This window comes from Schistocerca nitens, chromosome 2 (genome assembly GCF_023898315.1).
Source record: "Schistocerca nitens isolate TAMUIC-IGC-003100 chromosome 2, iqSchNite1.1, whole genome shotgun sequence".
In the NCBI taxonomy this organism is placed as follows: domain Eukaryota; kingdom Metazoa; phylum Arthropoda; class Insecta; order Orthoptera; family Acrididae; genus Schistocerca; species Schistocerca nitens.
In genome coordinates, this window is record NC_064615.1 from 823,580,772 (window position 1) to 823,597,661 (window position 16,890).

General features: G+C 38.7%; 1 protein-coding gene across 1 annotated transcript in view; it reads right to left on the reverse strand.

Moving 5' to 3' along the window:
- The window catches only part of LOC126237080 (DNA-directed RNA polymerase I subunit RPA2), a 213,062-nt gene that overhangs the window by 81,873 nt on the left and 114,299 nt on the right, over positions 1 to 16,890 (reverse strand). Inside the window, exons 14-15 of the mRNA XM_049946878.1 lie at positions 11,438 to 11,539; positions 5,234 to 5,346 (exon numbers count right to left, since the gene is read on the reverse strand). Coding sequence (XP_049802835.1) covers positions 5,234 to 5,346; positions 11,438 to 11,539 — 215 coding nt within the window. The remainder of the gene's footprint in view (positions 1 to 5,233; positions 5,347 to 11,437; positions 11,540 to 16,890) is intronic.

Sequence of the window (16,890 nt, forward strand, 5' to 3'; positions counted from 1 at the left end):
CACTATGGGACTTAACTTCTGAGGTCATCAGTTCCCTAGAACTTAGAACTACTTAAACCTAAGTAACCTAAGGACATCACACACATCCACGCCCGAGGCAGGATTCGAACCTGCGACCGTAGCGGTCGAGTGTTTCCAGACTGTAGCGCCTAGAACCACTTGGCCACACCGGCCGGCTTATGTTGTTGTGGTGTTCAGTCCAGAGAATGGTTTGATGCAGCTCTCCATGATACTCTATCCTGTGCAAGCTTCTTCATATCCCAGTACCTACAGCAACCTACATCCTTCTGAATCTGCTTAGTGTATTCATCTCTTGGTCTCCCTCTGCGATTTTCACCCTCCGCACTGCCCTCCAATACTAAATTGGTCATCACTTGGTGCCTCGGAACTTGTCCTACCAACCAATCCATTCTTCTAGTCAAGTTGTGCCACACATTTCTCTTCTCCCCAATTCTATTCAATACATCATCATTAGTTACGTGGTCTACCCATCTAATCTTCACCATTCTTTTGTATCACCACATTTCGAAAGCTTCTATTCTCTTCTTGCCTTGTTTCACTTCCATACATGGCTACACTCCACACACATACTTTCAGAAACGACTTCCAGACATTTAAATCTATACTTGATGTTAAAAAATTTCTCTTCTTCAGAAATGCTTTCCTTGCCATTGCCAGTCTACATTTTATATCCTCTCTACTTCGACCATCATCAGTTATTTTGCTCCCCAAATAGCAAAACTCCTTTACTACTTTAAGTATCTCATTGACTAATCTAATTCCCTCAACATCACCCGATTTAATCAACTACATTCCATTATTCTCGTTTTGCTTTTGTTGATGTTCATCTTATATCCTCCTTTCAAGACACTGTCAATTCCGTTCAACTGCTCTTCCAGGTCCTTTGCTGTCTCTGACAGAATTACAATGTCATCGGTGAACCTTGAAATATTGTATCCCGGCTAAGACACAAGTTGAAAATATAGTCACTATTTTTTATTTACTTAAATTTGCCATATTTCGTGACAGTACCTTTTCCGTTAGACGTTTGCAAGGCGATATTAGTCTTGGCTTCAGTTGTCTAAGTATGATTCCACAATGCATCTTTGTCGGCTGCAGAAAAGACGTGGTTCAACGTGTTTGCCTCATTTTGGTGTTTCAAATACCATTTCTTCAAATGTAGTTTCTTTTTTTATGGTTAATACAAAAAAAATAGTAACATAATTCAAAATTATTTATGACGGCGACCTTCACATTGTTCTTCCGTCAACACACACCAAGAGTTAGCTGCCGACTGACTATAGTCGAAGACGACTCCAGCGTTAAAGATATTTTACACATCACAAGCTTCCACTTGTAATCAGTCTCTTTGCTATTCTTCGATACATTTACTAATAGTAATCAATATGCTTTCACTCTCAAAAACATAAGTAAATTAACATATAATAAGGCAAATTACAATAAATTCTAACAAAAAGTATAAAAAAAAAAAAAACATTTACAACCTGGTATCGACAAATACAGTAAAAAAAAATACCATCTCCCAGATCCATTACAACCTCAAAGTTTTTATTTCTTCTCCATGGACTTTAATTCCTCCTCTGAATTTTTCTTTTGTTTCCTTTACTGCTTGCTCAATATACACATTGAATAACATCGGGGAAAGGCTACAACCCTGTCTCACTCCCTTCCCAACCTCTCCTTCCCTTTCATGTCCCTCGACTCTTATAACTGCCATCTGGTTTCTGTACAAATTGTAAATGGCCTTTCGCTCCCTGTATTTTATGCCTGCCACCTTCAGAATTTTAAAGATAGTATTCCAGTCAACATTGTCAAAAGCTTTTGCTACAAATGCTAAAATGTAGATTTGCCTTTCCTTAATCTATCTTCTAAGGTAAGTCATAGGGTCGGTATTGCCTCACGTGTTCCAACATTTCTACAGAGTCCAAACTCACCTTTCCCGAGGTCGGCTTCCACCAGTTTTTCCATTTGTCTGTAAACAATTCCTGTTAGAATTTTGAAGCCGTGACTTATGAAAATGATAGTTCGGTAATTTTCACGTCTGTCAACACCTGCTTTCTTTGGGATTGGAATTATTATATTCTTCTTGAAGTCTGAGGGTATTCGCCTGTCTCATACACCTTGCTCACCAGATGGTAGAGTTTTGTCAGTGCTGGCTCTCCCAAGGCTATCAGTAGTTGTAATGGAATGTTGTCTACTCCCGGGGCCTTGTTTCGACTCAGGTCTTTCAGTGCTCTGTCAAACTCTTCATGCAGTATCATATCTCCTATTTCATCTTCATCTACATTCTCTTCCATTTCCATAATATTGTCCTCAAGAACATCCTCCTTGTATAGATCCTCTATATACCCTTCCCACCTTTCTGCTTTCCCTTCTTTGCTTAGAACTGGGTTTCCATCTGAGCTCTTGATATTCATACAAGTGGTTCTCTTTTCTCCAAAGGTCTCTTTAATTTTCCTGTAGTCAGTTTTCTATCTTACCTTTAGTGGCTCTGAGCACTATGGGACTGAACATCTACGGTCATCAGTCCCCTACCTTTAGTGATACATGCCTCTACATCCTTACATTTGTCCTCTAACCATCCCCGATTAGCCATTTTGTATTTCCTCTTGATCTCATTATTGAGACGTTTGTATTCGTTCTTGCCTGCTTCATTCACTGCCTTTTAATATTTTCTTCTTTCATCAATTAAATCCAATATTTCTTCTGTTATCGAAGGATATCTACTAGCCCTCATCTTTTTACTTACTTGATTCTCTAATGCCTTTACTATTTCATCTCTCTAAGCTACCCATTCTTCATCTACTGTATTTCTTTCCCCCATTCTTGTCAATCGTTCCTTAATACTCTCCCTGAAACTGTCTACAACCTCTGGTTCTGTCAGTTTATCCAGGTCCCATCTACTTAGATTCCCACCTTTTTGCAGTCTCTTCGATTTTAATCTACAATTCATAACCAATAGATTGTGGTCAGAGTCCACATCTGCCGCTGTAAAGGTCTTACAATTTAAAACCTGGTTCCTACATCTTTGTTTTACCATTCATTATATAACCTATATGAAACCTTCTGGTATCTCCAGGCCTCCTCCATGTATACAACCTTCTTTCATGATTCTTGAACCAAGTGTTAGCTATGATTAAGTTATGCTCTGTGAAAAATTCTACCAGGCGGCTTCCTCTTTCATTCCTTACCCCCATTCCAAATTCACCTACTACGTTTCCTTCTCTTCCTTTTCCTACTATCAAATTCCAGTCAGCCATTCACCCATGACTATTTATCTCCCTTCACTATCTGAATAATTCCTTTGATCTCATCATACGTTTCATCAATCTCTTTGTCATATGCGGAGCTAGTTGGCATATAGTTCAATAATTGTCACCTTGTAAGTACAAGAAAGACTCACACACTGAGGGTTCCGTACATACTTAAGGGATTACAGAAGTGTCCGATCCCACCTGTCTGGTTTGACCCATGGCGTCATCAATATGGTGGAAATGGCTATTTTAAGCGTCTCCAATATGGTGCCTACGATGTCACTACATACACATGGCAACAAACACAAAAATACATATAAATAAGGCAATAACATCTCCCCCCAAAAATACAATCAGCCATGGAAATTGGAGGTTTTAGGGACGGGACAAGCTAAAAAAAAAAAAAAAAAAAAAAAAAAACCACACACCATGATCCCAAAACACACAAAATGACGATCAAAAAAAATTATAAAATCTACGGGAATCAGACACTTCCCTTGACGTGTATAGGTCAACCGCAGCTGACGATACCAAAACACCAATGCCTACAGCGAAAATTATGAAAATTGGAATCAGACATTTCCCTTGACCACAGTTGACGATACCAAAACAGCAATACCTACATATAAAACTATGAAAATTGGAATTGGTCATTTCCCTTGACCTATATAGGTCAACCATAACTACTGACATGAAAAAATCAGCACCTACAACTACGAAAAACAAAAACAAAACCACATAACGTCAAAAATTGAAAATTCAAACATCCCTACATAAATTAAAACACATTCAATAAACAATAAATACACAAAACATTAAAGCTCGAGAAAACTAGACCCAAAAAAACAATTACCCACCACCAACAAATGTCGGCACTGCAAAGTAGGTCGGCCATCCCAAACACACACACACACACACACACACACACACACACGATAACATCTACAAAAACAACCAACTCAAACTCCGCACCATAATGATGTCCCACACCATAATACCCTTACATCATGGATCAAAGCAGACGGGTGCAATCTGATGCTTCCATTGACCCATACTTGATTATGTATACAGATAGTTCATGCAACCAGGAAATTTTTCTGATTTTTGCCTGTTATCAATATTGTTGATACTTGGAAGGTGTCAAAATATGTGATATAAATGGCCTGTCTTTTGACTGCATTGACGTAGGAGATTAAATGTTTTACACCATAAAGGGACCATAGGCCTTAGTACATGACATAAATATCAACTTCATGCGTCTACCCATTCCTGAAGAAAAGGGGCTTAGACAGCAAGACAATGAGACGTATAACAAATGACAAACAAAATACTTTTTCATATAATTACAAACTAACAATTTCCAGATGTTTTCCTTTACTTTTACTGTGAAAGCATGTCATCTGCCAAGTTTCATAGTTCTACGTCAACAGGAAGTACACTATAGGTTTTGATGAGTCAGTTTGCAAGTATCAAAATATGTGACATAAGTGGCCATATCTTTCAACTGCACTGGCTCAGAAGCTTCAATTTTTGACACCAACAAGCGACTGTAGACCATAGAATGTGGCACAAATTTCAACTTGACATTTCTGCCTGTTTCTGATAAAAGGAATTTTTAACAGACAGACAGACAGTCAGTCAGTCAGTGAGTCAGACAAACAAAATGATCATAAAACAGTTCCATTTTTACTGATTGAGGTATGGAACCCTAAAAAGTAACTTAACTTATCAAAATGAGGGAGGTAACAGGTATCAGTTGCCAATTGTTGACACAAAAATTGTGATGTTTGTTTGAGTGGGGCATGTAAATCACAAAAAGTTAAATAGAGCTACTTGTAATCTGAATCTCAAAGTTCATCACAGCCTTCACTCATTCTTCATAGAACATAATTGCTACCCAAAATTTCTAACTGTCATGCTAAATTTCTTACCAAAGTGTATTTAATTAAATGTCTTACCAGTATAAATAATTTCCTTCATCTAACACAGTTCCTGGCATAGGAAGGCCATCACTATCAAGTGATGTGTTCTGTCCAATGAGGTTTGGATCAAGCTCAAAATAGCAGTTTTGCTGTAAATATATGGAAAGCCATTAAAACACTGTTTTGTTGTGGGAGACAGAAAAGCAGCAATTTAACTTAAAATACAAAATTACAAGGGACTGTGAAAAACATACAAAAAGAGAAGAATTCAACAATTTGGTTAGGGTGGACCAAAGTCTTGCTATCCTTTTCAATAATTCTATTCTTCTTACTTTATCTCTAATTTACTTCTTTTTGAGTTTTGTTTTATTTCTCTATTTTATATTATGTTTAATTTTTTTAACCACTTCACTTATTTTATATTTGAAATTTGTTCATCCAGCCCAATGGCATAATTGTCAGTCCTATTTGTAACTGTCTTCCTTCTCTTGTTATTTATTCCTTCCATTTTGACTTATCTACTGCCCTTCCACCAAGAACCTAAAGTTAACTAGAAAGATTTTTGAAATGTTGCATTTTAATTGGCTCTCTGATTTTGTTGATGATCTAAATGTACTATGTATGCCTTAATTGTAGATTTTATATGTGTGTTCATTTTATCTTGTCAACATCGAAGATTTTTGCAAATGAAGTTTAAGCTTGAAATGGACTAGGCTACTGACATTAATGGGTCATGGTTCAATTTAAGGAACCATTCCAGCATTCACCTGAAGTGATTTAGGGGGAACAAATTAGGATGGTTGGCCAGTTTTTCCTTCTACTTTTCCTTCCATGATTCTCTGTAGTACACACTTCCTACATAATGTGTGTCCCATCCAAGATATTTTCCTCTTCTGTATCATCCTCAGGAAGTTCCTCTCCTCTCCTACCCAGCTCAGCAACTCCTCATTTCTCAGTCTATTGACTCATGTCACTTTCTCGATTTGTCTCCATAACCACATTTAGAAATTTTCTAAATATTTTTGTTCTTGCTGTCTGTCATATACCACAAAAACATTTGGTGGGCCTCTTTCTAAATGTAATGGGGATGCTACTGGCTGGCACAAAACCTTTCACTCTCCCAAAAGCTCTCTTTCCCATAGATATTATGCACCTCACTTCCTCTGTATAACTTCCATTGGATGTTATCAAACTCCCAAACAATGAAATGACTGAACCTATTCTAATGCCATTCAATCTAATGATATATTTAATCATGTCATTGTCCTTTCGAATCATCATCACTTTGGTCTTGTCAGTGGTCAGTCTCACTCCAAACTCTTGACCCACACAAAATATTCTCCATCATTATTTGGATTCCTTCCTTTGTTTTTGCTAGCACAATTATATCATCAGGGTATTTGACAGTATTTTCTTTCTCCACCCACTACAAGTCCTTTTGATTTTTCCAAGGCCTTATTGGTTAGCTTTTCAACATACATATTGAGCAGTGCTGGTGACACACAGCAACCCTTTGTCACACATCTTTCAATACCTCTCTCTCCAGTTTCATTTCCTTCTACTTGAAATACCACTTTCTGTCCCAAACAGAGTTGCTATATCAACCTTCTATCCTACCAATCTATATCAGTACCTTTCAGAATCTGCAACAGAATACACCAGTGAATTCTGTCAAATGCTTTTTCGCAGTTGACAAATCAAACATACATTTGTCTATTCACTTCAAAAAATCTTTCTGCCATCATCTTCAGACATCCAATCGCATCTCTGATCCTTCTGCCTTTTCTAAATCTGAACTGATCTTCTCCTACATTCTCCTCTATTTTCCTTCCTATTCTTCTCAGCACTATTCTGGCCACAGCCTTAGTAACATGGCTTATAAAACTAATTGCCCTATAATTTTTACTTTGACAGGCATTGCATTTCTTTGGGAAGGGAACCACTGTGGTCTTAAGGCGATCTTTAAGCCAAATACCTGTATCATATATCCTACTGATCAGATTTGTAACTCTAGTTACAGCATCATTTCCTAAGGCCTTCTGTGTCTCAGAGGGTATTTGACCCTTTCTTTAAGATCCAGGATCGTGTTCTCCACCTCCCAGTTTTCTATTCTTAGTCTCCAGTGATTTTCATCACAATCTTGTTCATCCCCTAAAACTAATCCTTCAAGATCAGCCGTATAATCATAAAACCAATAATGGAAAATCCAGGATGGGATGCAATAATATTATGAAAAGGATAGTTGCTACCCACCTTACAGCGGAGATTCTGAGTTGCAGATTAGCAGAACAAAAGGACTGTCAGAAATTTAGTTTTCGGTCAACAAGGGCTTCATTGGAAATAGACAAAACACAAGGACACATAGACACACACACAAATGTAACTCACACACATGTGACCACAGTCTTTGATTGCTGGCCTGTGATCATGTGTGTGTAAGTTGGGTTTGCATCAGTGTTTGCGTGTACGTTGTCTATTTCTGATGAAAGCCCTGTTGCCTGAAACCTCACTTTCTCACATTCTTTTTGTTGTGTGTTTCTACGACTCAGCATCTTCGCTACATGGTGAGTAGCAAATACCCTTTTCGTAATACTGATACAATCATACATTCAATTATTGACAAAATAATTTATGTGGATAGATAAAAAATCTACTCACCAAGAGACGGCAGAACACACACACATAAAAGATGGTTGTAATTGGCGAGCTTCTGGAGCCAGTGGCTGCCTGAAGGAGGAGCCACTGGTTCCCAAAGCTTGCCAATTACAACTGTCTTATATGTGTGCCAACCAATTCATGGGCCATCTAGAGGAATCCTTCCTAAAAACTCAGAATTCTAAACCCATCACCTGGTTCAGATTCATTGATGACATCTTTGTAATCTGGATCGAGGGTGGTGACACCCTATCCATATTTCTCCAGAACCTCAACAACGTCTCCTCCGTTTGCTTCACCTGGTCCTACTCAAACCAACACATCATCTTCCTAGATGTATATCTTCACCTCAAAGATGGCTACATCAGTACCTCCATCCACATCAAACCTACTAACCACCAGCAATACCTCCACTTCGACAGCTGCCACCCGTTCCATACCAAGAAGTCCCTTCCGTACAGCCTAGGCACCTGTTGTTGTCGCATCTGCAGTGATGAGTGGTCCCTCTCAAAATATACCAAGGGTCTCACTGAAGCCTTCATAAACCATAATTATCCTCCCAATCTTGTAAAAATATAAATCTCCTGTTCCTTATCTTTCCAGTCTCCCACCACCTTCCAAAGTCCCACCATCTGGCCACAGAGGAGCATTCCCCTCATACCTCAGTACCACCCCGGACTGGAGCAACTGAATTAATTCTCCGCAGAGTTTTGACTACCTCGTCATGCCCTGCCATGAGAAATGTCCTGCCCACTATCCTTCCCACCCCTCCCATAGTGGTATCCCCCCATCCACCGAACCTACACAATATACTCGTCCATTCTTACACAACCCCTGCTTCCAACCCCTTACCTCATGGCACATACCCCTGTAATAGACCTAGGTGCAAGACCTGTCCCATACATCTTCCAACCCCCACCCCCACCACCACCACCACTACTACTACTACTACAGTCCAGTCACAAACATCACCTATACCGTCAAATGGAGTGCTACCTGTGAAATCAGTCACCTGATCTACAAGCTAAGCTGCAACCATTGTGCTGCAATCTATGTGGGCATGACAACCAAAAGATGTCTGTCTGAATGAATGGCCACCAGTGTGTGTGTGTGTGTGTGTGTGTGTGTGTGTGTGTGTGTGTGTATTGTTGACAAGGGCCTTAGTGGCCAAAAATATTTATGACAGTATTTTTGGTGTGCCTATCTGTGACTCGGCATCTCTGATTTATGGTGAGTAGCAACTTTCCGCTTCATAATGTCTTTTATGTGTACGTTCTGCCGCCGCTTATTGATTAGATTTTTTATCTATCCAATTAAATTATGATATAATCATACAGATCATAGATGCATGTGTGACTTTCACATATCTTTGTTTTCTTCATGTTTTTCTTTGCTTGTATAGCATTTCTTGCTTGCTACTTTTTCACAGTTCTTTCATTGATATTCACTTTGGAGCTCTGTACATTTTTCCTTGCCTTTTTAATTGTTCTATTTCCACAGATTGCTTCTTCATCCAATCTTCTCTTGCTCTGTGAGTGATCCTCCTCAATTCTCTGTTGAGTAGACTGTTTTCTATATTTCCTTTTCCTTCTCCTGGAGAGTCATTTTTTCTTTCTCCACATATCAGTTTTATCTAGTAGATTCTGTGTGATATATTGCTTTTTAATCCTTGTTGTTTTTTTTTTCTACTTTTGCACCTTCTGTCTCCAAAGTTTCTAGCATTACATCTTTAATGGTAATCTCCACATACACCCCCCCCCCCTCCCCACCTCTACTTCTGATATATCCAAATTCGAGCTCATTCTTCCCAATTTTCTTCCACGCAGTTTGTAAAGAACTCAACATCTTCATTCTTCAGTTTTGCCAGAGTCCCACTTCTTCTAACTACCAGGGCTTTTGTACAAAATAATGTCCAACAACATTTCCATGACTACACCTCCCCACAACACTGTCCCAATCTGCCATTATCATTGCTCTTATTCGACCTTTTGCATCTTCTTCAAATGCTTATTCTATTTGTTCATATATGTTGTCCAACTCTTCAAACCATGGAAAATCCAGGATGGAATGCAGCAATATAATGAAAAGGAAAGTTGCTACTCACCATATAGCGGAGATGCTGAGTCGCAGATAGGCACAACAATAAGACTGTTACGAATAAAGCGTTTGGCCATTAAGGCATTCATAAACCACACACACACTGCAGTCTCGGGCAACTGAAACCATACTACAGGGTGGTTTTATTTGCCTGAGGCTGCAGTCGTGTGTGTGTGTGTACACATCTATGGTTGACGAAGGCCTTAATGGCCGAAAGCTTTATTTGTGACAGTCTTTTTGTTGTGCCTATCTGCGACTCAGCGTCTCCGCTATATGGTGAGTAGCAACTTTCCTTTTCATAATATTGTCCAACTCTTCCTCGTCTGCTGTTGATGTAAGCATGTATACTGGAACAAATTAGGCTTCCACTGGGCCACTCAATATCTTCATTGATATCACCCTGTCACTGACAGGCACTTTTATCTTGATATGTTCTTATCCAGATTCTTCTTATACAATACACCTACTCCTCCTCCTTTTCAGTCTTCTCCCTTGTAAATCATCTTATCCTCTCCAAAACCAACTCCCTTCTCCCACCCATCACATGTCACAGAGTCCTAAAACACTCATGATATATTGCATAATTTCCTTCTTCAGATTTTCTAGTTTACCTTTCTCATTCATTGTTCTCACATTTAGCTTCCAATCCTCAGTCCTGAAGTTTCAGTCTTCTTCTTTAACCTCTCAGCACGCTGTTTTCCTGGGATAGTGCCCACCAAGAAGTGCAATTGTGGGCATATTATTTTGGAATATTTATTCTCAGGAACAGTCATTCTACGAAGAGTTTTGCCCAGTGGGACTACGGATACCACAAGTGGTTTCCCCTTATCTTCTGCATCCTATGCCAATGACCTCCAATAGGTTCTTCTGTCTTTAGAAAAATTTCTCATTTCAAGGGCATGAGGGTGCCCTGGATTTCCATACACCCATCCATCCTACAGAGGCTGTTGGCACTTGGTGGAGCCATATATGCCAGTGAAAGTACTTCATTAAAAGTCTAGAATTTTTACAAGGTCTATCATCTGGAAGTACTGAGAGGTAGGAAATAAGGAAACAAAAGGGATACGAAGATTGTAAGTTCCTCTACTTTAAAGATTCGGAGTGTGCAGAAAATATTTCACAATAAAAAAAATAGAACTAACGGGTAAACTTCAAACTGCAGTAAACTACGATAATGAACATTTTGTAATAAATGGGACAAAAATGAGAGCTTAATTTGAAATAAATCATATGGTGCACATGGAGCCAAAGGGAAACTCTCAAAAATAATTTTTTTTGTCATTTTAACCTTTTTGATAAATCTTTATACATTATGATTTAGTTAAAACCCAACAATTTTCTTTGCATTAACAGCCATGGCCTTTATTTCGCACTTGGTGGTATGAAAGATCAGTATTAAAAGAAAGCTGTAAGTACAATAAATTAAAAACCCAGTAAGTAACAGCATGTACTGATATGTTATCACTAAGGAAATGAAAAACAACTTACTGTTGGTAATTCAATAAAATCAGATTTGTAAATTGATCCATGGCATAGACCTCTTTCATATGATGATTTGTTAATAATCATAGCATCTTCCATATCATACCCCTGGAAACGAAAAGTTTTGCAGTGTAGGCACAATACTCAGAGCAACAATTTCTCTGGAAAATGGAAACTATCACGCAAATGGACATAAATGTATATAAGAAGCTTTTAAAAGATCACATACTAAGTAACAATTAGCCAGTCATTAGTTTTAGCACATGAAACTAGCTGCTCTTCCTGCGTAGTACTCTGTGAATGAAACAGCTGCATATCTTGATTTTATTATTCTAAGAGGTAAAAAATTATAAAAAATGTTCAATCACACTAGATCCCCCTGCCAAACAATACATATGTATTAATTCAATATCAATTTGAAAAAAACTAAGAATGTGCAAAAGATACTGAGAAGTAGCAATCATAGCCAAACCCATCTGTCATGTAATCTCAAAATAGTCAGTTTCATCATTCACAACAAAACTAACAAGAGCTGGTTGTCTAAACAGGGTTTTTTCTTGCTATGTGGATCGAGCTAATGACTCAAGTGTGGTTAGTAGTTTGAAAGTCTTCATTAATGGTCACTATGTTGGGAAAGCTCAAAAATTAAAGTACGTAACATTCTGAATTAGTGAAATAAAACTTTATGATTAATGGAAAATCTCATATAAAGATGTGAAACAAATACTAACAAAGAGATAGAGGGGCTGGCCAGTACTTACCTCAGCTCAGTACAGCCGATAGATACACAAAAAAAAAAAAAAAAAAAAAAAAACATTTGTTCCGAAAGCTAGGAATGTAAATTTTCGGTTCTGTTTTTTGTGTATCTATCGGCTGTACTGAGCTGAGATAAGTACTGGCCAGCCCCTCTATCTCTTTGTTAGTAGTTGAAATAAAACTTTATTAGACACTGTAACTTAGCGACCTGTGGGTATGCCACTACCTTGTTAAGTCTCATACAGTTTCTATCTTCTTCTATGATGAACTAAAGATACATGTAACACTTGATAAATTTTTTGTCATTTCTCTTCACGTTTCATATAACACAGTTTAGTGTGATGATCAGCTTTGTGAACTATAGGAGCCTCAATATTTTAACATATCTCATTAAGCTACATCTACTTGAAAAAGTTTCAAAATTCAACAAGCGGCAATTATCTACAGAATAACTGTATATGTTGTAGACTCGCTACCAGACTGAAACATAGTAACTATACACTCCAATTGTCCAACCACGACTTACTGACATAGAAGTTAGCATTTCAATTACCAGGCACAGACTGACCAAAAAAAAAAAAACATAGTGTCTGAACTGGCTGAATGCTTCTAATTTGAATAATTAGCAACCTAAAAGGTTATTTTAGGGAGAGAATACATTTTCAGAAACAGAAAAACCAGAGATATGAAACTATGGCACTGAATTCTGAAAAGAATTACATGTTAAGATCAGAACATTCTGAAACACATAACCTTTACATACAAATAACTTTTGAAATATTACATTTTCAGAAAAAGTAAGATATTTGCTTGAAAGAGGGAAGCAAGAGCTTTCAAACAACTTATTCCACATTGGAAACAAACCATTTTTAATATAATTGAATTCCGACATCCACGTAATTTATACTTATCGCAGTTTATGAATATTTCTTTAAATAATATTTTTCATATGAACTAAAGGTACTATCATCGTTAGCAGACTGTAAATTACTCTGTGAATAATGAAGTTTAACGAAACTGCATGATAAGAATTTAGTCATTTTACTGCATATGCATTATGTATATAATGAAAAAAATACACTGTTATGAAAAGACTAGATTGCTACTCACCATATAGTGGAGGTCCTGTCACAGATAGGCACAACAGGACTGCTAAACAAGTAAGCTTTCAGCCAAAAGGCCTCCTCCTGATTTAGACAACATACCCACACATTCACAAAAAAGCATCTTGCACAAGCCTGAACCCTGTCTCTGGCTGCTGAGACCAGGCTCTGAGCAACAGTGCATAATGAGAGAAGCAATCTGGATGGTGGAGGTAAGAAAGTGGCTGGGGTGGAGAAAGGGATGGATATCAGGGTAGAGGTGGGGTAAGTAGAGTGCTGCTCATGGGTGCATACAAGGATGAGGTAGAGAGGAGGTAAGGCAGCTAGGTGCAGTCGGGAAGTTAGACAGAGGGCAGAAGGGAGGGGACGAGGGGATATTGGTGGGGGGAGGGGGGGGGGGGCAGAATTGAGAGACACCAATAGACTGTAGATGAATTGATGGAATAGAAGGCTGTGTAGTGCTGGAGCAGGAACAGGGAAGGGGATAGGTGAGTGAAGGACAGCAACTAATGAAGTTTGAGGCCATAAGGGTTACAGGAATGTAGAATGTATTGCAGAGAGAGTTCCCACCTTCCTACCCACACCAGCTTTTCTGAATTGTGCAGGTGGGAACTCTCCATGCAATGTATCTTACAGTCACTTAACCCTCTTGGCTCTGACCTTCGTTATTCACTGTCCTCCACCCACTTATCGCCTTCTCTATTCCCACTCCAGTTCTACACAGCCTTCTATTCCACCAATACATCCACAGTCTTTTTACTTCTCCTTTTCCACCCGGCCCCCCTCCCCCTGCTCTCTGTCTAGCCTCCCAACTGCACCTAGCTGCCCTAACCTGCTCCCACAAGCAGCACTCTACTGACCCCATCCCCACCCTGTTCTCTCTCCCCCTCCCAGCCCCAGACTCCTCCTTACCCCAACCACCCAGACTGCTTCTCCCATCACATGCTGTTCCTCGCAATCTGGCCTCAGCAGCCAGAGACAGTGGTCATGTGTGTCAGTTGTGTTTGCATGAATGTGTGTATGCATGTTGTCTAATTCAGGAGGCGGCCTTCTGGCCGAAAGCTTACTTGTTTAGCAGTCTTCCTGCTGTGCCTGTCTGTGACTTATTCCATCCTGGGTTTTCCAATGTTTTCAAAAACAAAACAAAAAAATATTTAAGTAGTAAACTACAGCAAGAGGAGCCATCCCAGCTTGCTACATCTCAATATTATCCCTCAAATGATGAAAGTAAAATAATATATTTAAAAAGATGCGAGCGCATACACCGTCCACGAAAAAGTTCCGAGACTGATTTTATTCCAGGTGTAAAAGTGAGATTGATGCAGCAACTATGATGGCAGCTTAAACTAATGGTTCAAATGGCTCTGAGCACTATGGGACTTAACATCTGAGGTCATCAGTCCCCTAGAACTTAAAACTACTTAAACCTAACTAACCTAAGGACATCACACACATCCATGCCCGAGGTGGGATTCGAACCTGCGACCGTAGCAGTCGCGCGGTTCTGGACTGAAGCGCCTAGAACTGCTCGGCCACCGTGGCCGGCGCGTAAACTAACAACTGCAAACAACAAATGTGCATTCGACCAGTCAGTTGTGAGAAGACAATGCTAAGAACTGGATGTGCAGCTCTATTGTGTCAATGTCATCGTGTCACAAATCAAAATAGAGCAACAAACTGAGCACCTCTAAATCAAGAGTTCAAGACACTCTCCATAACATTTTGAAAAAGAGAAAAATGAGTGCAAAGTTTGTCTCACACATCTTGCATCCTGAACAAAAGCAAAAATGTGTGGGCACCTTCTGTGATTTGATTGGAATGAAAAATGCAGACAATTCTTTCCTGTAAAAAATCATTATAGGTGACAAGACTGTGTTATCATTACAAACCTACTACAAAACAAGGAAGACAGTTTAGAGGGACCGAAGAAGGTGCGAATATGACACACAAGTTCAACAACATCCCAAAGAAGGACATTTCTGATAGTTTCACATGGTTGTAAGAATGTTCTGTGCATTGTACTCAAGTCAGGAGCGACTATGTACAACACGAAACACTAAAACGAACATCTTAGCTTTCCACTATTTTTCATTAATCCTCGAGCGAGCAGGCGCACCGTTTTTTATAACATGAGTAGGTGTGGGACATACTTCATACACATGTAAAGAATAATTGTCTTTATGTTACTAAAGTAAACATATATGAGCAAAATCACAGTTCAATCTTAGTTTAATTAAACAACGATGAAACAAACTTTCATATATGAGCTAAATCTCTGTTCCATTAAACAGTATTAAAATAAACACTCATAGCACTCTGTTGCCGCATTGAAGTGTTACCCCACAGTAATGACCCACTCAAAGCATCAAAAAGTGCAGTTGCATGAGATCCCAGCAAACTTCATATTCGATTGCTAATTATTTGGTAGACAACTGCCTCATTGTGGGATTGCGTTGCTAGCTCAGAATCTGGTTCATTTTCTTGCATGAATTGTAAATTTTTTCTCACTTTAGTCACTGTTCATTTTATGTTACTGTTGCTCACTTGGATGTGTGACAGTACAACTTATCACAGTGCTAGCTGAAGCAAAGAAGAAGGAATAAGTAAATGCTTGCAATTGTAAAACAACAATGGAACAGTACGAGACAATGATATTTGTGGTTGTCACACTTTATACATAGGCACGCCCGCTCGAGGGTTAATCCAGCCTCTAATCTTTTCGAAGTGATACAAAATTGCTGAACAGGAGCCATGCATTTATTCAGTGCTTCAGACACCATATTACCTTAAACCAGCCCTGTCTACAGTCCATATCACTGGAGTACTAAACCTCAGCTGCCTTTGAGATTTTCAATTTTGGTTAAATCTCGCTCACTTATCTGGTATAAAATCAATGGTCTATCATTATTGTACATTCTCAAATGTCATTTTTCCTGAAATTTTAATGTGTGAAGAATTATACACTTCTTTTACTAATCCATAACTGTAAATGTTGTAGTCCGTATGTCTCACAAGCCAAATTATTGTCTTATGTACTTCACATCTGACTTAAGTGGAAACTCAGTGAGCTAGACATTCGGCATTTTGGAAACACTGTGAGCTACAAATTCAGCATTTTTGTTATGAAATCAAATTTGTAATTGTTTGTAAAATGTTAATATAAAACTACTAGCCATGTGTACAGTACACTCCTCAACTATGGACAACTTCAAAAACAAAAGCAATGTGTGATCAAAAGAATTCCAGTATAGACTCTAAAAGGTATCTGAACATCATCCCCAATTTTATTGAATGTTGTACCATCTAGTACATTGTTAAACCCTTTTTGGTTTTTCTGGGAGACATTTGTGTTGCAAGTGCCCTCATAATGTAGCGAAAAACCCTGTTTCCTGATTAATGGGGACCTGTTTACAAAAAAAAGTGTGATGCAAACAGAGAGCCAATGGCTTTGTGCCATAGCATGTGAGTGAGAGATCGCCCTGCATACTGTTCTGATTTTAATTTGATTGAACATTACACTACATTATACATACCCGACTTCATATCCTGTCTGAAAGTGCCCCATTGATAATTTTGCTCTATTGCATGAAGCTGATAGCT